At 43.5% G+C, this 23,890-nt stretch overlaps 1 protein-coding gene across 5 annotated transcripts in view; it reads left to right on the forward strand.

The window, feature by feature from the left end:
• The window catches only part of GLI3 (GLI family zinc finger 3), a 205,537-nt gene that overhangs the window by 172,566 nt on the left and 9,081 nt on the right, over nt 1-23,890 (forward strand). For all 5 annotated transcript variants that reach the window (XM_057431423.1, XM_057431424.1, XM_057431426.1 and 2 more), the window contains 2 exons: nt 21,842-21,991; nt 22,588-22,752. In XM_057431423.1, coding sequence (XP_057287406.1) covers nt 21,842-21,991; nt 22,588-22,752 — 315 coding nt within the window. The remainder of the gene's footprint in view (nt 1-21,841; nt 21,992-22,587; nt 22,753-23,890) is intronic.

Raw genomic sequence — 23,890 nt, forward strand, 5'->3', positions numbered from 1 at the left:
AAACCAGTTCCTTGGGCTTTGGAAGTTCAGCTGGGAAGAGGAAATTTGTAAAATACCAAGTTTCAGAAAAAAAGACCTAAAAAGCATCTTTTTACCTCCTGGTAAGGCTAAATTTTCAGGATCTACAGTGGCCAGCAGTAAGTCTCTTAATGAATGTGGGGTTGTTTTTTTTGTTTTTCAGGGGAATAAAACTACTGTTTGTAGCCATGAATAATAGTAGAATATCAGACCCAAAACATCTAATGGCACAGAACAGACTTTTGTTTAAGCCTTGCATCCCAAAGGACTGGGATTTTGGAGGAATTGCAGCATTTAGGGTAAATGTGGAAGTATGTTTCTAGCTGTTTTGTTTCCTAAAGTGTTAGGTACCTCAGCATGAATTCTATTTGTGCCAGGTTGAGCAGAGTGAATCAGGTTCTAGCAATATCTGCATTACAAAATGATGTGTGATACAGCAGTATGAAATGGTAAATCTGAACATCATCTGTGCCTGAATATGTGGTATAGCTTTAGAGAAGAAATTACAATCTTGAGCGCAATAGTCAGCATGTGATGGCATTTTTCTGCATTACTTTTGGTAGCAAAGTCCTCCTGTTGTTAGTGTAAATATGAGCACTAGTGAAAATGTGCTTAGGCCCCAAGAGACAATGTTTTCTGACTGAATTTATGAACAGAACTAAGGCTGCTATGGATAAATAACTGAAAAGCTACATAAAAGAATCGCTACTGACCCACCCAGAAGGGTTTGACACCAAAATGATTTTGGTGCCAGAACTCTTATTTTCAAGCAATATGTGCTTAGAATTCAGCATGGTTAAATTTTCATGATACATATACCAAAAGGCAAGGTATTAAAGCATTCAGACACTCTGCCTTATTTATAGCACCTATCCATCCTTTCTCCCGTGCCCCCCTTCTCTTACAGTTAATAGAAAGATTCATGATTCTTCATGGTTGTCTATCTAGCGTCTGACAGTGCCGACTGCCCTGCTAAAGCAAGTCACTATCTATAATTGATATCCTTCTATGGAATAGGGTACCGGCTGCAATTGAAGGGTTTTGCTGAAAGCTCTTAAATCCTGACAAGTTCTGCCCTTGTTCTGGTTGTCGCTGAGCTGCACTGCTGGGATCCCAGGGCTATTTGAAGTTGGTGCAAAAGGGCCGTTGTGTGTTGCACATTAGCAAATCAAAAAGTTGGAGAGCCACATTAGAGCCACCACCGAGTTCTCCTGCCAGGTAGTCTTATTTGCACTCCTGAAAAGATTGCTTACATTACTGTTTGAACATGTGGGTTACAGGTTTCTTTCCCTTCTTCTTAAAAGGGAAGAAACCCTCAGTTTGCTGCTGGGGTCTTTATCATTCAGCTGTTTAATTAATTTCTTTGCTCAGTGAGATATTATAATTGGGCTTAGCTGAGCTCCAGTTTGTTTTAAATATGTGATAAATGCACTTGAGCGCCCAGAAGCTAATAAGATATTGTATATTTTTATAAATCTGCTTTTTGTTGCAGTTTGTCTTGTTTTTTTTTTCCCTCAGAAATCAGTTTAAGAAGAAAATCTTGCAGAAGGGGTAGACACTAAAGATAAAAGTTTGTTTAAGAAAATTATCCTTCAAGGAAATGACTGAAGTTATTGTTAAATATTAATACAATGGCAATCAGAAAAATGCAGCGCTGCCTAGTTCTCATCCCCCTTGCTGTGTAGCCTTGATGATAATTATTTCTTATTCAGAAACATGCTTGAAGAACTGTAGAGCTATTTTTTTTTGCTGTTTTCTCCTTAATTGTACAGCAGTAAAATTCTCTCATTGTTGTTACATTTGATTAGATGAGATCAAAAAGCCCTAAACTGACAGCAGTGGCTTATATTCAGGATTTCATTTGCTGAGGTCTTCCTGCCTGTTTGCAAAGCCCCGGTGATGGGAGCGCTCCTCCGGCAATCCCCAGGGCAGCTGCTGTAGTGCTCCATCAGGCTCCCTTATTGCACCAGAGGAGAGTTTCTTGTGTTTCTCGGGTACCCACACGTTCCCAAGGTAATTGAATGCACTGAGGATACCTGGAACCAGTGCATGAAGTTTCCTGACTTGAGTTCCTTAGCATTTTTGCCATTCTCTCCTACAGAATATAGGTCAGCCCTCACCTTCAGAAGTTGGCCAGAGATCCATGGAGACTTACATAAAACCTGGGCTGTGCCCACAGCCTGCCTCAGCTAAGGTTTTGCAGCATCTATCATGATATAAGGGATCTTAATCAAGGATGTACACCTTGAAACACTTAACATGCCTGACTGGGGGCTGAGTGGCACACTAATCTCCAAAAGACTAGACCTCTTTGGAGTGGGACACTTTGGATGTCCAGAAGTAAGGACTCTCAAAGTCAGTAGATTTAAAAGTCACGCTCCCTCTGCTGCCTTGCTGCCTTTGGCATAAGGCTTCTTCCTCAGCTCCTCTCCTGTAGCAGAGTGGTAGGTAAGAACTGGAAAGAGCTTCACCTCTTTTCTCTAAGAAAAGCTTCAACTGAAGGAGGAGAATAAACCAGATTAAAGCAGTTCCCCTGAGTTAGTAGCTGCAATGGCAGTAAATGATGCCAAGAGCTGCACATTGCCCACCACTTGCAGGAGGAGAAACTGCCCTGTGATCAAGCAACCCCAAGCTGCCAAAGCCATCAGGGTGCTACCCGCAGCTGGGCACGTAGGCATCTACCCCTGGAAGGAGGCAGTTACACAGAGATGCCCCTAAAGGCAGATTATCCTTCATGTATTAGGGATATCTTTTCTCTGGGTGCTAGAGTTGTGTGCGCAAACTGGTTGAAGTCCTAGCTATGTGAAGCAAACCCTTCACAATCCCAAAGGGGCATAATTGCACATCCCAGTTCCATGCATCTCCGAATACATGCAAGGATTTATTGAATGTTTAATTCTCCTTTGCAGAGGCAGTTTTCGGTGCATTTTCATTCTAGTTTTATTTGGCTCTAGCACAGTAACACAGAGAGGCTTCAGCCCGTTCTCAGGCTCGTTGTGCATGGCAGTGACAGCTACTGCCCTGAAAGGTTCAGAAATGTTTCCTTTAAATTGAAAAGAGTAAGGAATAGATAAGAACATGAAATCCATTACAGTAATCATTTTTTTCCCTGACAAAAGTAGAATGTTTCACGTACACAGCAAAGGGGGTTTTGATGGTGGTTTTATTCTATTTCTTCTTCTTTTATTTTTCACTTACTGGGGTCTGAACCCTGATCCATATTTGGGGAAACAGTGCTGTGGACAAAATAAATCATACTCGAAATGAGAGAAGCCCAGGGCTTGGACTGAACGTTGGGACCACATGGAAAAGTCAGGGAGTTGTTTTAGTGCCATGGAAAGGGTTTTTCCAGTTTGTGCATCCCCTCAGTATATTTGACCTTTGTAGCAGTGAGGTAACAAGGGAAGGAGAGAGAAGGAGGAGAGGTTATAGGGAATAATCATGAGAAACATCTGCCCAGAAGCTTTCACATTTTGAAATGTCTTCCTCACTGCCTCTTTAAAGGTGGAGTTATAATTAAGACACCACTTTACCATGCTGGATTATAGACTGATGAATCCAGAGTTTTGAGCTGTGCCAGAATGGCAGCATTGTTTATAGGCCAGCAAGTCATTCCATGGCTTAGCAAAGGCAGTAAGCAGATCTGTGCTGCTAAGATCATGTTCATTTTCCCTTGGTTCCCGTCTGGGTACATAACACACACTTTTTTTTAAATGAAGCAAGTCTTTAGCCCCCATCAAAAGAAAATGCTGTTGGGTTTTAAGGTTAAGTAATGGCAGACGGACCTCAGTGCTGTTCTGTGGCCTCAGCAGCCCTCGGGGTCTGGCACAGCCCCTGTTTGCTTTCCCAGCACATCCGTGATCCGCGGCAGCCACTGCGATGCCTCTGCCATCCAGCAGTGTTAAATCAGCACTGCTGCCTTGTGAAGAGATCTTACTCACTCTGGGCTTGACCCAAAGGCCAGCTGTGCTTTGGCTCAGGTCCTCAGGCACTCCACCACACGAGCGCATCTGCAGTTCCCCTACCTAAAGTCTGGCTTTTGATCAATCGCAGAGGAGAAGGGGAGAAATATAAAGTGGGGATTTCTGGTTTTGATGGAGAAAGGTTTACAAAAATAAATCCACCCTAATCTGTGAAGTGTTAAGAGGGGATTTAGAGAGAAATGTAATCTTTTTTTTTTTTTTTTAATTCCTCTTAATTAGCATTTCTTTCACAGCATTAGGAAAACTTGTTGTTTGTGTGCTGCTGCTAGGGCTGCTGTTCATATGAGTTGCCAAAGTCATTGTCTTTGAATTGGGGTCCCTGAAAGAGGTTGCTAAACTGTGAAATGCCATTTAAATAGCACTTCTTTTTTTGCAGTTGTGGGTAGGGATGAATAGCGCTCCTCCTATGCCCCGAGAAGTTACTCTAGCCATTTAGATTGAAATTGTAAGAAGTGGGCACTTCAGAGGAAAGGGCTGGCCATGGCAGGCAGCAGGGTTTGACCTCTGTCCGTGCTTTTAATCACAAAGCACTATTTAGGTGGCTTGTGGACATACATACTTACTTGAAGTGTTTACTTTGCCTGAGAGTTCTGCTGGTGAGCTCTTCAGGTTAGGGACGTTTCATAGGTGACTTGAGAAGAGTAGGATAAGAACCTGCCAGTCAAGTCCCAACGCAGCCTGTGCTGACTGAAGAGCAGAAGCATAGGCAAGAGTAAAGCTGCAAACTAAGTTTGCTCTTTGGCTCCCGACTCTTGTTGCCATACCATGGAGTGCCGAGAAAAGGGATATCCTGCCCTGCCTCTGAGCTGCAAGGAAGGCTGGGCTTATGCATTGACTCCAGGCTCCTTTCAGTCCTTACCAAAGCAGATTGGCTTGGACAGAGCTGTGGTCTCTGTGCAGTTTTTTCCTGCCTTGCTACTGCTGTCTAAGTGATTTGCTGTTATGTAGCCTGTGTTGCTACAGTGAACCAGTGGAAGATCGACCTTGAACTTTCTGGGGTCCCCTGTTCGATTTATTGTGTCTCTGCACTGATTTTGCTGTCTCCTGATTAATAGGATTTTATCCATAGTGCAACCCATCATCATGTCTTTGTCACAAGTGCCATATTCTCCCTTGTAGCTGCCTATATTCTACCCAGAAGGTTTGCCCATAGAAGCCTGATCCCTGGAAGAATAGAAACCTATTTGTGCTGGCCCAGCTATTGCGCGTGGAAGTGCTTTTTTCTCAGGCAGAAGTGGCAGATCAGCATGCACAAACCAAAGCAGGGACAGGCAAGCTAAATACAGGTGCAAGGGCAGCTTCTGCATCTGGTTTTGAGAGGGCTGGGCTGCATGGATTTGCTTTTGCAGTCTGTTTAGTTCATGTAACCTCTTAATGGAAAGAAAAAAAAGCAGATGAGCCTTTTATCTTGGTGAAACAAATTCAGTGTTTTGCAGTGCTTAAACTTTTGTGTGAGCGTGACTTTTCTTCAAGGTGTCGGGTGCCTAATCTGTAAAATGAATGGGTGGTGGTTTTGTCAGGAGTGGGTCCTCTGGTGGCTTGCACTGTAGGTATGAGGTCTGCACATACCATTCTTATGTGTATCGCAGGGCTGAGATGCTGCAGTTCTCTGTGAGATAAAGTAGTCAAGCTGAAAATGAAACAAAGCTTTAACTGTATCCCTCCTTGTGTTTAGCAGAGATAAACTACAGTGGAGTCTCAGTGCTGCTCCGTTTGGCTTCTGGCAGCAGCTTTAATTGGTAAAATGCAGATTTTTTTTTTGATCAAGAGAGGATTATTCTTGTTATCAGTGTGGAGCATCTTATTTCAAGATGAAAAGGCTTCGCTGAATTACAGATGCCAACATTTTTACAAAGCACTTTGGCGATTGACATCTCAAAGAGAAAGTATGATTTATTAGCCTATAATGGCTAACACTGAGCACTGGGCTAGGTCCCACTGATTTGTGAAATTGCTTAATATGAATTGCCTTTTTGTGTAATTCAAGCCCCAGGTTTTTCAAATGAATTTCGAATATGAAGTGTATGAACATTACATACCTGGAAAGAGAGAAGGGTAATAGGGCTGTGTAGCTAAAAGGAAAAGAAAGGCAAAGGAAGAAAGGGAAGGAGAAAGAAAAAAGAGATAGAAAAAGAGGAAAAGCAAAAGAAAGGAGAGAGAGAGAAAGGATGAGAGAAAGGAAAGAAAAAGCAAGCAAGAAAAAGCAAAGAAAGCAAGAGAGACATACTTTTAAATCCATCTTGGTGGTGCTTTTTTATAGTAGTTTGGTTGATGTGTTGGCAGGGTAAAGATTAATAACAAGCCTTGTCGCTATCAGTACCTGCTTGTCGATTCTTTGTAACAGGGCTGTCTGTTCAGCATGGAAATTATTGATTAACTAAAAATTGCTATTAGATTGTGAGTTGATCCATAATCACAAACAATGGTGGACATTCCTCTTTCAGATCCCAAGCCATGCATCAAGTTTTTCCTTGCAGTAATTTATATTGTGCTGACACTTGCACCCATTAGGCTTTTATCCTCTCCTACATGTGTCAAGAAAGCACTAAAAGAAAGAACAGCAGCAGCAGCAGCACAACAGCAGGTAGGCACTCACTAAATTTTCAGGGAGAAGCACAACACAGCTAAGTCTGTCCTTCTCTTCTAGTTAGCACCTTTCCTCAGCAGTGATTTCTGCCAGAGCAGAGCAACACCCCTGGAATTCAGGGATCTTTTTCAGAGTGTTTTCAGTAAGAGCAAGAGCTTGCTCCACCAGTATCCATACCTAAAACGTTCTCTCTCCTTTTTTCCTTCTGTTATTCCCTTGGGACTGGTTTTATTTATGAATCTAGTTTAAGTTAAGCTTATGGGTAGGCCCTCCATGTCAGGACAATATGAAAAGGAGGTGCATCCAGGGAGATCCAGTATGGTTTTGGGGGGGGAATGGGGGTAGCATTCTGGAGTGTGAAGGACAAGTGGCTTTTCTGGTTTTATTTAGCTATGGTGCTTCCTAATTTGAGGAATCCAGGATTGGAGTGCTTCAGTTAAGACTGCATCACTTTAGGCTGAGTTAATTAAAAAGATACTATCTCACTCTGCACAGCACATGTGAGCACGGTACCAACTTTCTTCCTCCCGTGAAAGCCTTTGTCTAAAACAAAAGGAAACTAAGTCAAAATGTTTTCCAGAGTGTGGCCACCTATAGGAGCTATGCCCACACAGCTTCTCTATCCTTTTATCTCAGAAAACCTTAAGCAATATATATCTATATGTGTGTCAAGCATATGTATATGTCAAAACTGATCAAGCTCACCTGGCCTGGCTGCTATGGAGAGGCGTCCCTGTGGCCCTTGTCTATGCATTGTAGGTTGTTTTGCCAGTTACCAGCAGTAGGCAGGATTACTACAAGAGTTTTGTACTGCTGTACAAATATAGAAGATTGACACACACTGGGTATGCAGTGATTTTTTTGGTTTGTTAGTGTACTTCTTAAAGTTAGTAAAGTAAAGGCTTTATCCTTTAAGCTATTATCAGAGCTAATGATTGTATGATGTATATTTCTGTATCTCACTACCATTACAATAGTTTTTGCATCTTTCTTGTGCCTAAACTACTCCTAACAGTACCACAGATAACCAAGAAAACTGTACATGTAGTATTTGATCATATACCACGTTACACTTGGTTTACAGTGTGCTTCTGCATACAAAAAAGCATGGCCAGCAGGTCAAGGGAGGTGATTGTCCCTCTCTGCTCTGCTCACGTGAGACCCCACCTGCAGTCCTGTGTCCAGCTCTGGTCAGGAAAGACATAGACCTATTGGAGAGTCCAGAGGAGGGCCACAAAAATGCTCCAAGGGCTGGAGCACCTCACCTATGAGGAATCATAGAGTCATAGAATAGTTAGGATTGGAAAGGACCTTAATGGCTGAGAGCATTGGGTTTATTCAGCGTGGAGAAGAGAAAGCTCTGGTGAGACCTTACTGTGACCTTTCTGTTCTTAAAAGGGGCCTGTAAGAAAGGCGAGGAGAGGGCCTGTTGCAATAGGGTAAGGGTTGATGGTTTTAAACTGAAAGAGGGGACGTGAGGACGTGAGGAAAACATTCTTTACAATGAGGGCGGTAAAACACTGGCACAGGTTGTCCAGAGAGGTGGTGGATGCACCATCCCTGGAGACATTCAAGGTCAGGCTGGATGTGGTTCTGAGCAACCTGATCTAGTTGAAGATGTCCTTGCTTATTGCAGGAGAGTTGGACGAGATGACCCTTGAAGGTCCCTTCCAGCCCACACTGTTCTGTGAGTCATTATGTGGGGCAAATAAAAAGTTTTCATGTTTGGACACCATCACTGAAATCAAGAAACCACTTCATTTTGCGGATCCAAAGCATGTGCCTCGCACACCTCCCTCCAGCACAACACAGCCACTTTCTCTTTGTGGAGCAGAGCCAAGGGATTACCAGCCAGGAAATTAATTGCTGAGGGAATTCCAATACTTACGGTTAGTAAGAAAAGCCTGAACAAAGAAGTGGGGTTTACATCACATTCTGGAGGCACCTGGCTCCAGCTATGATCCAGTTTTCGGATGAGGGAGAGATACAGAATGCAGGACTGCCCTTTGGTTTACTTCTGGGGCTGACTGTCAGCACAGCACAAGTCTGTCCTGTTCAGATGGTGCCCCGGTGGTATGTAAGAGAAGAGATGATTTTTTTTGAGATAAACCAGACTCTTTAGGATTGTTTTTTAGTTACCAGAAACACAACACCTGTAAGTTCACTGCAAGTCAATTAGAGAGTGGAATGCAGGGCAGAAAAAAGAGCCTTGGCTCTTTGCTAAGTGTGTTAGGTGATACCCCTGTGTTCTACTAAGAGATCCTGCACAGTTTTCACTCCCAACAGCTCAAACATATGCCTTGTAGTCTAGCAAGACTGTCTGTGTTATGTACAAGAGAATAGAAAATGTTGTCCCCTGGCAAGAGAGATGAAAGAAGGTATCTCTGCTGCTGCTCCCTCGAGCATCAAGGGATGTGACAGAGACCTTTTCCAACCCTGACTTTGCTAGGATGTGACAGGGACAACCAAGCCCAGCAGAGATGGGAAAGGTAAGTCCTAAACAGATGTCCAGTTGGAAGAAGCCAGAAGGGAAGTCTCAGAGGAGTAATAAACTGTTGGATGTGCTGAAGCTTGTTAGACGTGTTTCTTCGGGATGTTAGGGAGGAAGCACCCAAAGTACTTTCTGCAGTTCAGTCATGATGTCATGGGTTTAACACGCTGCTGCTTCTGTTACCCACTGCTGTTGAATTAATACTGCCAACATCTGTGATGAAACAACTTAAAATGTACATTATCTGGTAAAGATTTTGGTAATGTGTATCAATGCCATCATTTTCCTTTGTAGTTCCTTTGAAAAGTGGTGTGTGTTTTTAAGTCTGCATTCACAGCTTTCTTAGGGGTTTTTGAGCATTTCATTGCCAAAAGCATATCAGGCACATCTCCTAATCTGAACTGCAGCTTTTGTAGATGATGCGTAAGGAGACACAAAGTGCATTTATTCAACAGAAAAAAAAAACACCTTGCTATCTTGTTATTCAGCAGTCTCTTTCTGCAGATGAGGCACTGGTACTTTTGTCACACAGGCAATCAAATGCGTCCATGTGGTAAGTATAGGGACTTTTTGGGGAAAATTAGAAAACTTCCTGATTGATTTACACAGGAAGATCCTGCTGAGGAATATCTTTCCTTTCAAGTGGATCAGTGTTAGCTGTGCTGTAATGATGAGCAAAGTGTGAAAAGCAGAAGGAAGTGCATGGTTTTACAAAATGTGGTCCAAGGTTGAGCGAAGCGCGTGCTGTTCAGCAAGTCCTGTCTGTGTGCTTAGTGATAGTGGCCATGTGCTTTCCTTGAAGAGCAGATCCTGTTTAATTGTCTGACATTCACCTTCCTGTTTCACCCCGTTAGGAGCACAGGATTTTCAGTAAAAGGCAGCAGTGGTTTAACTTTTTTGTAAGGGATCAAGTATTTTCCCAATCCTCTGCATAGATAGATAGATAGATGACCCATTGTACCAGTCTTGAGAGTTTGGAAGACTTCAAAACCTTGTTAAAATGATAGCTTTTACCTTTTCCTTGTCCTGTCTTGCTATATCCTTTCATAGATTTGTAAGTGCGCTCATGGGATTAAGCAGTTTGTCTCTGCTAATATCAAATGATATAAAGCTGCTGTAATGTATGGTTGCATTTTAACTCAAAGAGCCTGTTGGTAGTAACCTGCTTGCAGTATATTTCCAAACCCATGCACTGAAAGGCAGTGTAAATTTTAACAATTTTTTGTCATTAAAGCCATACAACTTTTATAAAACAGCTTGGATTTATGTATTCATTTGGTGCACCACAGTTGTTAGGTTATTTTGCTGGGTACTTTTTTACTTCCATTTTGTTCTGCTCTAGGCATCTTTACTGTTGAGCATTTATTTCTTGGCTCCACCGGTCTGTGCTGTGGAATGTAAAGATTAGAGAGCTCTTCCCGTTTTATTTTCTTGTGGACATGCCCTGTTCTAAAGGAAAATATTACTACTTTGAGTGTGATTTGAGCCCACAGCTCAATAACAAACCAGAAGAGCTGCTAAAGCCCCGCTCCTGCAGAGAGCTCAGTGCAGGACCCAATCGAATTTAACGGGCTCCAGGCTGCCATAAGAGCACATGTGAGCAGAACCAAGAGCTGTGCAATCCTGGCTATGGGCAGTGGCTGGGATTTATCAAAGCCAAACAATATGGGGGGAGAACAGTTAATTTCAGATTTAATATATACAGCAGGTCTGATTTCCATTGAAGTTAGATGAGTTATGGTGGCAGGAAGGAGGCCTATAGCTTTTTGTCTTCTGCAGCAGTGTGGAAAAACATCCAGAGTTTTTACCTTTTCTGCTTTGTGCTTGCTGGTGTGCTGTTTACAAGATCAGGATGGTATTTTCATTCTTCATCCTATTTGCAAATAAGGTGAAATACCGTATTGTAATGGCTCTTTATGACGACTTCCTTCTCAGGCGTGCTGGCAGGAGTCATCTGCAGCATTTTCTTGCCAGTGAGAAAAATCCAGAAATAGAATATGCGCTTTTTAAGTGTATTACACTAACATCTGTATCAGTGTTAAGTGCCAGGCTGTTGGTTTTATTTGAAGGTAAGGCCTGTTTTTTGAGGCATGTTTTTGTTAAAGATACCCAGCTGTATGTGAGTGCAGGTTTGTAAAGAAGGAATTCAGCCAGGGCTTGCTTTGGGTACTGCCTGCGAGGGAGTTTTGATGGGTTTTAACTTGGTTTTCCTGGAAATTCTGTAACAGTTGCATGTAAAATCAATTTTTATCCTTAAATGAAAAGATCATGAAGCAGAAAATTTTGAGGTTGAGCCTCAGGTGGTTTTCTCCCCTTCCATACTCAAGTCACTCCTAGAAGGTATCAGACAGTGCATTTCCTAGGCAGAATTCAGAGGTGATCTCAGACCTAGTGAAGGTCAGATGTTTGGTTTCAGGCCAGTCTTTACCCTCTTCCTCATCCAACTGTAGGAAAAACTCTGCCCTTGTTTTTGGAGTACTGCTTTCACTAGGTTCAGAGAGGAATGTGTAACAGATTTATGGGGGATGTGGAGCCCTTTGCAGTGAGGATCTCCCCTCTTGTAAGCTTATGGCAGAAACAGGCATTGCACCTCCTTGCAGTCATGCCATAGAGCTGTTTCCTGAAGGCAAGAACCCTTCCTGCATCTCAATATGTAGCCCTTCTGCCTTCAGCCAGCTTCAGAAAGCTTGTGTGCATGTGTGATGGAGAATAGAGGAAGGAAAGCAGGCAGAACAGGATGAAGACCATCAGCACAGGGCTAGGGGATACCATGTGGGGGAAGACCACCTTCAGTCACTATCACATTGCAGTGGGTCTTAAACCCTTCAGCAATCAGCCTTTGTTCAGTCTCTTCTTCCAGACCTGGCCTTTGAGCCAAGTTAGAATTTTCCATCACTGGAGAATCATCCTTGGCTTCTTTTCCCCTCTTTTCTCCTTGCTAGTTTTTCTTGGGTCTCTTGGTTTACACTGTGGACACCAGATCACCCTAAATTTTTCTCATGTGATCTTTACACAGAAGACAGTTAAAATATAGGTGTAATTTGGGCACCTAAATGTGAAGAGCATAAATACAAAGTAAGTCGGACATGGATATGTAAGGTTATTTTTCTTAGAGTGATTCCTATGCACTGCGGAAGTCGTGGTGAAGGGGAAAGTTGTAATGGGATTCTATCTGTCAGGTCGCCTTTTCCAAAAGGGATTACCCTCCAGCAACCTGCTCTAGTGGAAAGTGTCCCTGCCCATGGCAGGGGGTTGGAACTGGATGCGCTTTAAGGTCTCTTCTAACCCAAACCATTCTGTGATTCTCTGGAAAGGCTTTCTTGCTGTCAGCATAGCAGTTACGTGCTCAGTGCAGCACTCAGCCTCTGTCCAAACACACATAGTTAGCACCAAGAAAGATGCTGGAATGAGTGGAAATTGGAGGAGAGTTTACCAGCATTACACAGTGGTGTGGAGCAGGTAATGCAAACTGCAGGAGGAGTGTGCCGCAGCGGGGCACCCGGGATGGCAGCCAGAACAAGAGGTAATGCAGGCAGCAGGCAGGTAGAAGGTGGTTGGGAGAAATGCCAGAAGTGGTGAGCTTGTAAATGGCCCATTGTGCTCTTTCAGGAGCACCTTTCCCTGCTTCAGCAGTTCTCAGGAGCGCAGGACATAGCAGACATAACCAGAACACCCCCTTTGAGAGCAGTTGACTTCAGCATCTGGTTCATGGTTTCCTCTTTCAGGTTCTTCACCTCTCTGCTGCAGGTCCCTCACACAAATGCAATTAGCCCTGTCCTTGGGCAGGTCATCGATTTAGGTGGTTGAAGAGAGAGGTGGAAGTTTTGAGGTTTTTTTTTTTTGGTGTCATCACAATGAACTAAGGCAAATGCATGTAATACAGAGCATCAGAGTTGGAGGAACTGGCAAAGCCCAGTTATCACAGCAGCATGCTCTGAAAAATTATTTCCATACATGTGGAACAAAAAATGTGAGGAAAGCTGGAATTCCTCTAAAATACCTCTTCACCTATTAACATCCCAGCTAGTAATACAGGAATGCAACCTTAAAGAAAGAGATGACATGTGATTTTAGACAGAGTTACGGAAAAGAACCTCAGAAGAGAAACAAAGCTGCGAGCCATCAAAGCATCTTTCCTACCACTGTAAAAGTGCAATGATTTATGTCCATAACATTTATGTTGATGTTCTGGCAGAAATTCATTTATTAAATTTCCAGGTTTAGGAAATAAAGATGAAGTTTCTGCCCGTTGCTTTCCAGCTGCGTGCTCTTACACAGGAAATCAAGGGAGAGCTGTGAAACATTGCCCTGCATTTTGCTGCTGACAGACTTAGCTGTACTCTGTATGTGAATATATCTATATTAAATGAAACAAGAACAAGATTTGATCTTATTAGGAAAGAATCCTCGCAATATCCCGTAAGTTCCATTCTCTCTATAGAATATCCCAAAGCCTACCAAAAACCTGGAAACATAGATACAGGCTGAGGGAGTCTGTCTGCAACCTGATGAGCAAGCTGTGTTTTCCCTGTTGGTATTATGTCACATCTATGCTGTATAGCTACTATATCAGAGATTAAAAGAAGGTCATGGTGTATTATGAGCCACTGTCTTTATTTTTAGGATTAGATAACTTTTCTTTTCCCCCCACTGATTCTTTTTATGTCCTAAGGGCAGATCCTTTCTCCAGGGTCAGGAATGTAATAAGACAGGTTTTCCTCTCTCCAGGATATTGTGTCTGTCTCACTGTGTTTAAATTGCCACAGAAAGCTCTTCTGAGCAAAATACAGTATTTTCTTTGTACAAGAGCCAATGATTGACGTATCCTTGGGGACTACTCTGTCTTTAGCATTTAAACATACAAGTTGGATATGTTTAACCTATTGATAGGCAACGAAGGCAACTACAGAAATTATTGCAAGAGAACAAAAGGAGAAGCAGAAAGAAAACAACTTTTATTGCTGTTGTTAGTGCAGAGAGATGAAAAAGAAACAATCAGACCTATGTTTTCAGCTGGAACAGGGAGGCGAGGGGAAAATGGTCCTGCTGGTATGTGTCCTTTGAATTAGTGTATTCCTGTGTATTAGTAATACAGCTTCACATTTAGAGAGCAAGACTTCTCCAAGCCCGTACATAAAAAGATCATTTGATTCACCATGGCTTGGTTAAACAGCATTTGGGGCAAAAAGAGGACTCCTGCCCAGGTTGTAAACTCCACAAACGCAATTGTTCATTAGCTATTATTAGTTGGACTGCTTTTCGTCTTTGTGTGCTCTGGAGCTTGTATGCCCCATGTGACACTTCCCATGTGCCCTGACCCCAAGTCTCAAATACATCTTTAAATATAACTGTAAGCCCAGTCTTCTCCCAGTGGCAGCTGTACTGGTCCAAGACAGCTGTTGACCCCAATTGCTTGTTGCAACATCTCTGAGGTTTCCCTCGGTCTGCCTTTCCTAAGGAAATGCTCTCTCAGATGCTGCAGTCAAAACAGCTAGACCAGACCCTTTGGACTAGGGCAGGTGAAGATGCAGTTTACGAGCTATTGAGGCAGCAATATTGGAAATACAGCAGTATGTCTACTAAGAAAAGGTCATGAGCCCTTATGGGGCAGAACCATTCAGTGTCTGAGTGCAGCCAGAACATGGTGTGATCCCCCACCCCCCAGCCACTTTCTACCCTTCTTACTGTTCCCATCCTCACTTCCAGCCGTTGGATTCCATGCTGCCCTTCTCCTGTGTCGGTCATCTCCGTCCGTCTACTTCTGTGGGCTGTCTTGAGTTATTATTTTCCAGTTGACTTGGGCCTCTAATTTTGATGCCTCCCTTTCTTCATTGACGGTTATTGCCAGTTCTCAAGGGACAGAGATGGGAATCCAGAACAGCACAGTAATAAATGAGTTTCAGGCATGAATTCAGCTGGAGTGCTGACTGAGATCTGTTTGGTTTTCCCTTACAATTAACAGTCATGGACGCAGAGTTGATATGCTAAGTTTGTAAAATAATATAAGTTGTATTTCCACGTAATTCACTACTTTTTGAAATAATCTTTTTGAGTGAAACTAAACTGTATTTAGTGATTTGACTTCTTTAATAAGTAAAATTTCGTCACACTGTACTTACCAACATTTGCAATACATAGTTTATTAGTTAAAAAAATCACGCTCCTCTCTTTCACACGTAACCCCAAAATACCTGATCAGTGAAACGCGGTATGCCACTAGTCTCATTTAGCTTTACAGTCATAACCAGATATGGGGGGAGTGGGGTGTTCATTTGCTAATAGTGGCAAACCTTGAGAATTAAGGTATTGAGAATGAATGACAAGATCAGACACTGAGAGGTGAGGAGTGCAGTGTGCAGGCAGAGTATTTAGTGCATTCATTATCCACAGAGGAAATTGCCACGCAGTGCTTTTCATAGAAACACAGAATGGTCAGGTTTTGAGATCCAGCTGCTTTTAGCTGTGGGTATTCCTTTTCAGCAAAGGTGTCAAGGCTGTCAAGGTGCTGACCCACTTTGGGACAGACCAGTGGATTGTATGGATTGTCATGTGGCATATCAGTGTTAGCAGAGATCTGGCACAGTGGCATTTCTTCCCTAACATATGCAAGACAGCCGCAAGAACTCTTAACAGGGTAACAGTAAATGCATCCAAAGGCAAGGGAGCAGGAGTGGAGATAGTTACCTGAGCTTCTCCACAGGCATGTGCCTGTGCAGCAGTGCAGAGTTCTTCCGTATAGCTTTGACTTGGTTTAGGAACTGCAACCAGCTTAAGCATTTATGCTACCATAAAGGTTTAAAGCAGCTTAAGGGCTTCTTCCATCTCAGGAACTAAAAATGGCTTAAGTGCTTATGCCACCCTAAGGACACGAGGTCAAAAGCATACTCTTGACTCGTGCAGCAGGGAGGAGACATCAGTCTCTTGTGGTTGTTTAGCCTGGTTGTGCCTGCAAATTATCTTTAGTAGGGAAAGGGCAGAAGGGATCCGTACCTATTTTCCTGTAGATAAGAGGAAATTAAAATGCACGCATTGTTCTAACAGAGAGTCACAGAAGGTTAGAGAGAGACTTGATTGCAGCGATTGGAATGTTTCTGAAAAGCCTGCTGGGGATTTCACTTCATGGACATGCAGGGCTTTTTTTCCTCTTCACAATGGGATATCTGTTGTTGCAGGATATTTCCTGCCTCACCAGGACCTCCTTTATATCCTGACTTCTTTTCAAGGCTTTTGTCTGTCTGTCTTGCTGTGGATCATGGAGTTAATCTTTATCAAGATGTTAATGAGATGGTAGGGAGGCCTGCCTGATGTCATCTCTTAGTTGCCTGACTACCTAAAATGGTAGTGAGGAGCAGTGACGAGCCAGTGGATTGCATCACGGGGGAGCAGGCAAACATGGGTACTTGCTTAAGTGCTGCCCTCTCACTTCTCTGAATGCTGATACTGTTTTTACAGTCACTCATATCGCAGGAAGCTGTTTGGGTCAAGAACCTCAAAGTATGCACACCACTCATGTACAAGTGACTACTTTTAGTGGGAATTGGAGACTTAAATACCTCTGTGCATGTGGGCTTTAGCTTTCTGGAGCCTTAAGTCTCTCCTGTGGCTGTAGTAGTAGATACTGTTTTCCAGGAGAAGTACAAGCTATTGAGAGATGCTCTGGTAGTGTTCTCAAGTCCAAAGTGAAGGAGAGATCTGTACTTACACCTAAGCTTAAGAAGTTTGAATTCCGGTAAGCCAAGTCTGGCAAGCTCTGGTGTACTTCGCACTATCGTGGTTAAGAAGGTTGAGGTCGTACTAGACCATGTGAAGAGGAGGTCTGAGAGGACCACTGTCCTGCCACTGACAGGCAGGACACAGGAACTTGCACACCTCAACTCAAAGCAGGGGAAGAGGGGGAATGAGGACTTGTTCATCCTAGAGAAGACCAGAATGAACCAGTTTGGTTAATCCAGCAAATGAAGGCAGAGTAGAGTGATGTATGTGAGTTAGTTGGGGAGGGAGACAAATAAACACCATGCAGGGAAACAGAGCTGTTTAAGCTGTTGGATATTGTTGGCAGAAGAACAAATGAATATGAATTGGCTGAGAATAAATCGAAGCTAGAAATTAGTTGCTAACCAGCAGAGGAGTGAGTTCCTAGAAGAGCCTTCCACTGGGAGCAGATCACCGATGTACTTAGAAGACAAAGCTTGCTCCTTGACGGATTATGTGTAGCGAGGCTCGCCACTGCAAGGGATGGGTCTAATGACCAAGAACCCTCCTCCTATTTCTAACTGAATGCGGGCTTAAGGACAAATGTACATCCCCTGTGGAAAACACATAAATAAGAGTGTTTCCTGCAGGACTTACAGGTCAGGGACAGCTAATCCCCTTCCAAACCAGCCTCAGAGCTATCCAGTCTGTTAGGGCCAGACACAATCTATGCATGTTTCCTCTCTGCAGCCCGCAGGCTCTGTGACTCCCTTGTGCAGCTGGGAGATGAGCTGTGTTTAGCAGCCGTTCCATTGCGGTGCCTGTGCTGTTCATGCTTCCTCTCCTATGCAGCAAATGCTGTGGCTCTGCTGGTTTGAGGAACTTCTGTAGCAGTACAGTCCAGGAGGAGATTTGTGCTACAAGATGGCTTAAATGCTACTTTTGCTTGGTGTCAGTAGTGAGATTTAGTGAGAAGTTACTTAGCATCTCCTTTTTAAATCCATAAAATAACAGGGAGATAACTGTGAGAAGATAAAAGTCTGGAATTGTCATTGTACAATGGAAATTAAACCAATTTTTGGCAATGGTGACATGCCTTCCGCTGTGCCACTAACTTATCACATTATGCCAATACAGCATAGTCTCTTCCCAGTTTTCTCTTACCATACACTAGGGACAGTGTGTCTAGAAAGGAGGATCAGAAGATTTTCCTGATGTTTTCTGCTTTATCCACCAAATAACGCTTTGCTTTCAGATGCAATTTCAGTTGCAGGTGACAGTCATCCTTTTTCTGCTGTTCCAAATTCATTCCACTGGTATGAAGGGGCTTTCTTCCTGCTGTTTGAGTACTGTGGGAGCATATTTGGCCTTTGGTTATATATTGAATATCTACTGGGTACCAGGCAGTCAGCTAGGCTATGCTTAGATACTTCTTTCATAAAAACTCATGGAGGAAGGAAATAGAACACTGAGATTATTGCCGATCCCACCTCCAGTGTCACCTCGCATCATGTGCTGCAATTTGGAGTAGCATGTACGGTGCGTGTTGATTATATGAGAACATGTAGGATTTAAGGTGTTCCCTTCTTTAATAGTATTTCTTACCATTGCAATTTAGTGTATTAGTAGTATTTCTTACCACGTAAGCATTTATGCTTCCAGGAAGCTGCAGTTTGTGCTCCTTGTTACCTCTGGTTTTTGAGCTTCTCCAGTATAGATGACAGGTCAACTTCAGCTTCGATTTCAATTAATTTGGTGGCTTTTACTCTCTAGAATTGAACTCCATTGCAAAACTTCCTGCTTGAAAGCCAGGGCATTCTGAGACCAAAATCAGTATTTAGGTCAGCTCCCTCTGTTCATTTTAGGGTATTTTGGAGCTGAAGGGTAATAGCAACATTTTTCAAGAAAAGAAAACAAGCAAGGGCAGACTGAGGTTTGGTAATAAGCATTGGAGTGGCATGGAAGTGACTGGTATTCTGCAAATGACCCCTGTTTAGCAGCTTTTTGGAGCTGTGTGCAATGGGAGATAGCTACTAGAATTCCAGCTTTTAATGGAGGCTTTTTTTCAGGTCAGAAGTACTTAATAATACAGAGCTGGTGCTTCAGAGCCTTATGTTAGCAAACCTGACACTGGGGAGTAATATCATTGGCTTTCATGCGCCTATTTACTGTAATAAGGATTACCAACCTAAGTAAAACTTGCAGGTTTGCCTTTTCACACCCTGAAACTGCATCAAAATTCAATTTCACCAGGAAAAAAAAATCCTTCTGATCTAGTCCCTGGAATGTGACATTTCATGGGTGTAATAAGGTTACAAACAGATTATAAATTGAAACCCTATAAATCCTTATTGTACTGTACCAAAGCTTCTGCTTTGCATAATACTCTTATTCCTGACTGTTCTTTGTTTTACAAGCTCAGAACTATTCATTCCCTCTCATAATAGAGACCAGGGAGCCAAAAACACCGTGCAAAATCCAAAGGTAATTATCTGAGTCAAAGAACCTGAATGCCAGAGTTCACAAACTTCTGAACCTCTCTAATTGCCGTTGTTTGCACAGTGAGACCTCCCTCTTCCTTTAAACGTGTTGCAAATACTGCACGCTAGTCCATCATTTTGATAATGATAAAGAAATCCTGATGTAGATTTAGTTCCTGTTTTGTACTGGTGCAGTTCTATGTGTCCATAGCAGATGACTGATCAGTTTTCAAATCATAGCTTGAGCAGCAGAGGGTGTTTGAATCTGGTCCTCTGTGGTCAGGATTAGAAATGCTGTGAATCTTGTTGCCTGAGAGCACTGGTTTCTACTGTTGGCTTATTATTTGTGCTGATTTAATGTCTAGCGAGTGTCTTCTGCCAGAGCAGCCTTCCAGTATTTGGACATATTTACAGGTCTGCTAAAATATCACCCCTCTGCAAAAACCAAATGAGCAGTTCACCCGAGAGCTAAAGAAGTTACCCAGATCAGCAGATGGTGCCATGGGCTTGTTTCTTCTAGCTTTTTACTTAGAGGGGTCAACTGAGAATGAGATGGCTTTGCAGGTGAGCTCTCAGAGGCCACTTGGAGGGTCAGAGAAATGAGGGAAAATGGCACAAAGAGGGGTTTGATTGTAGAAAGAGCAGAGGGAGTAGGAAAGGAGTGACGGGATGAGAGTGCAGGGCAGGTGAGTATGGAGGGATACAGTTGTGCAGTGACCTGAGGGTGATCATGAGATGCTTGACAAGTGAGCCAGAGAGAGGAGTGATGGAGAAAAGGGAATGACAAGTCACCATCCTGGGCAAGCTTTGTCAAGCCTTTGCAGGGGGTCTGGGCTGGAGCGGGAGGAAGGAACAGAGTTTTATGCCCATGAGAAAGGCCAGTTTTAGAGGATGCTCATGCTGGTATAGGCTAGAGGCCTGGAGGGCAGGAGCAAGCTCATTTGCAGGGACAGAGAGAAAAAGAATCCTATGGAGAAATTCTCTGGAAGAGCATCCATAGTGCCGGAGTGCCCACACAGCAGGAGGTAAAGGGAGGTTCTGTTGTGAGCTGATGGAACCAGCCCTGAAGTTTTTGTAACAAGTGGAATGCCTGTGTCACACATTCAGTTGTCATTTCCTTCGTGGCTGTGGAGGTTTCACAAATAACTCACAGTCTGTAACATTTACACAAGGATTTGACCAAGAATTACTCAAATGCAATGAGTTTTGTCCCATTACTTTTTCTTTTCTTTCAGGAAAGAAGAGTGCAGAGTGATCTCATTGTACTTTTCTTATGCCATTAGAGCACAAGGCATCTGTACGTTTCTGTACAGGCATGTGTAGTACAAATGGGCAAGAGATCTGCACTTGAAACTCCTGCAGATTACATGTTGTACGTTGTCCAGCTCATCTGCTCTGTTCTTACACTCTGTGCCCCATCACAGCTTTTAAGAAATGGCAATAAAGTTTCAGAAAGAGAAAAAGAGCAGTCATCTTTTATAGGCACTGCACATCTGTTTGCCATGGCGATGCCGCAGAATGCTGAACATAAGTGATTCTATATGGTTTTCTGATTGTTTTCAGGACTTGAGAAAAGATGGGGATTATCTTCTTTGTGTTCCATTATGAACTACTGAGTTTCTGTATGACTGGATTTTTCTGTGAGCTACTTATGGAGTAGATAAAGATTTCATCCCTGTGCTGTGATCAGACGCAGACTCTGGAAGCATTTTGTCTAGTATCTTAATGGAAATAATCGCATTTGCTGAGAAATGCAGCCATCTAGTGGCACAGCTAGCAAGCTGTGGTGGGAAGTACAGCAATGGGAAAGTCTGTTCTATTCCTCTCTATTCCATTCCGTTCCATTTTTATTATATTCTGTTCCATTCTACACCTCTCCGTTCCATGCCTCCTTTCCATTCCAAACCACCATCCAGCAATGCAGCACTCAGAATGCCACGGGACAGGATAAAAGGGAGCAGCCTCCTGTGTCCCCTGGCAGAGATGGCCCAGGGCAGCCCAAAGGCATCTGAAAGGAAGTCCTTGAGGAGCTGCTTTAGTTACTTACAGGGCCCTGAGGCAGAAAGAGCAGCGGTGCTGGAGGTTCTCTGCTGCAAGGCCAGCTCCTGGTGGAATCAGCTTCATAGCTCATCTGTCATATCCTTTTCAGCTGGATAGCCTATAGGAATGACTCTTTGAGGAGCACTGCAGAGCTTACCATCCTCATCCCCCATGGAGCCAGGGGCAGTAGCCATAAGCAATGGAATGCAGAGATGTTTCCAGGGATGCAAGAAAGCATTACTGAATGTGAATCATGTGAACGATGCTGTGAGATTATTGAGGCTCCATTTGAGCCTGTGTCCCTGAGGCCTGATCCAAAGCTTGTTGACATCAGTAGAAACAAATTCATGCACCTTAGTGGCCTTTCAGTGAGATCTGTAATTTGAACCCAGTGATCACTTTGAAGTACAGACAATCTTCTTGCTCGTTCGGTACCGCAGGATCCCAGTTCACACCTGAGCCTCTGGTGTTGTTCCTCTGCAAAGTTACAGTAAAGCTGGTGATGATGTTACCTTTCTCTTAAGCCATAATCTCTCTTCTACCCAAACAGCACATAAACAATGACCATATCCACGGTGAGAAGAAAGAGTTTGTGTGCCGATGGCTGGACTGTTCCCGGGAGCAGAAACCATTCAAAGCCCAGTATATGCTGGTGGTCCACATGCGGAGACATACAGGGGAAAAGCCACACAAATGCACTGTGAGTAAAGGGGGCTGAGCTCCAGGCTTGGGTGAAGGATCTGGGATATGCAGGGAAAAGAGCAGCACAGATGCTACACTCCCTGAACCCTTGTCCACTGGACATTTGTTAGAGAAGTTACCTAGTCTGCTAGGAAACTTCCATGTCTGCTTCATTATCCAGCTCAGGTAGATGATGAGCTGTAGGAGGTGGGATTCACGGTGTAATTTGTCCCACTTCCTCAAGTTTAAAGTGCAAAGAAGCCCTAGAAGACATTTTTACACAGGGCACAGTTTGCTTAAGTATTGAAAAGCACTTTCTCTCACAGAGCTGGGCATTATTGCTGGCCACGGGTGTCCTACTGAGTTTGCAATAGATTCCTATCTTAGTGCACAAGTACTGTGTGTAAGAGCAGATTTATATAATGCTGGAAGCATTTTTTAACTTGAGCTGTGATGGGGTTTGCCTGGGCAAAATTAAAATCCAACAAATGAAACCAAAATTACATTGGGCAAGGTTATGGAAGCTTGGAAAGTTTCTGAACGGTTATAGGTCATCTTTTACTGTTTCATGCATGTCCAAAGTTGAAACTTAATCCAGACTTACTTCTTCTGCAGTTTGAAGGCTGTACAAAGGCCTACTCCAGACTAGAAAACTTGAAAACGCACTTGAGATCTCACACTGGAGAGAAACCATATGTGTGTGAACATGAAGGCTGCAATAAAGCTTTCTCCAATGCATCCGACAGGGCCAAGCACCAAAATAGGACTCATTCTAATGAGGTAAGCAAGCACAGCTTCAAAAACAATCAAAAAGAGTGGTGTCAAACAGACTTACAAGGTGGTCACAGGGATTTGTTGCAGAGGACAGGCACAGAAACCCTCAGTAACCTCAAAGGATATAGTTCTAGATGGCTTTTGCCAGCACAGTCATCCCTGTGTCCTGTGGACCTTCAGGGGCTGTGGGTCATTTTATTAAGCATGAAAGGTTTGAATGAAGGATGTAATGGGAACACACACGTTAAGCAAGGACAGATCCTGGTGTCCCTGAACAGCTGGGATCATTTTTCCCTCTGGAGCTGAGGGCTCGCCTGGAGCATGCCCTCTTGGTCAGTGGAGACACTGGCAGTTCCTGAGCCACAGCTCCCACAGCCTCTTCCAGCACCCTTCTTGGCTGCTGCAGAAAGCTAGAGAGAAGTCTTCAGCACTTTGGCAGTATGGGTTGCCCTGTTAAGTTCTAAGCTATGCTTTTTCCATCTGTCTTCTCTAGGCTATTTCAGTCTTTCTTTCCATCGTGAATAGACCTCACAGAGTAGGGATGCAGTGAAGGGAATTTCATCTTTCTTCAAGCAGTCCAGCTGTGGCAGTCACAGCCATCGCCCACACTCTCAGTATAACAACTGTTTATTACTGTGTCTTTCCTGGTAGTGCTGCCCCTTCCTATGAAGTTCCAACTTCCTGCCGTGGTCCCTTCAGCATCTCTTGAGTCACAAGGGAAGCAGAGAGCGTTGCACATCTCTGAGTCCACCCTGTCCATGCAGGGTGGGCTCTCAGCAGCCCAAATTAACAACTGCACTGAAGCCCAGCAGCAATTCTGTGGATTGTCACCGAGGTAGAAGGAAGTTCAAGTGTGGCCAATAGCTGACTGAGCTTTTCGTTCACTCACTATCTTAACCACTCTGTTTGTTGCCTAGCTGATGAGTAGGATTCTCTCAAACTTAAAGACGTGAGCCATACTGCTTGTGTTTTAATATCAGGGTTTCACATCTAACAGTAAGTCACCAAGAAAAGTTTCCTGCTGCGTGTCATTTCTCGTAGGTGCAGCAGCAAGGGCAGCTGAGAAATCTCCTACACCATTATTTCACACTGAAACAGTCTGACAGGCAACGATGGAGTGCTATGGATACTGTGGAACGTGCAG

Source organism: Pezoporus wallicus, unplaced genomic scaffold, assembly GCF_028554395.1.
Source record: "Pezoporus wallicus isolate ANWC-B61680 ecotype Strahan unplaced genomic scaffold, APGP_CSIRO_Pwel_v1 scaffold_11491, whole genome shotgun sequence".
Lineage (NCBI taxonomy): Eukaryota > Metazoa > Chordata > Aves > Psittaciformes > Psittacidae > Pezoporus > Pezoporus wallicus.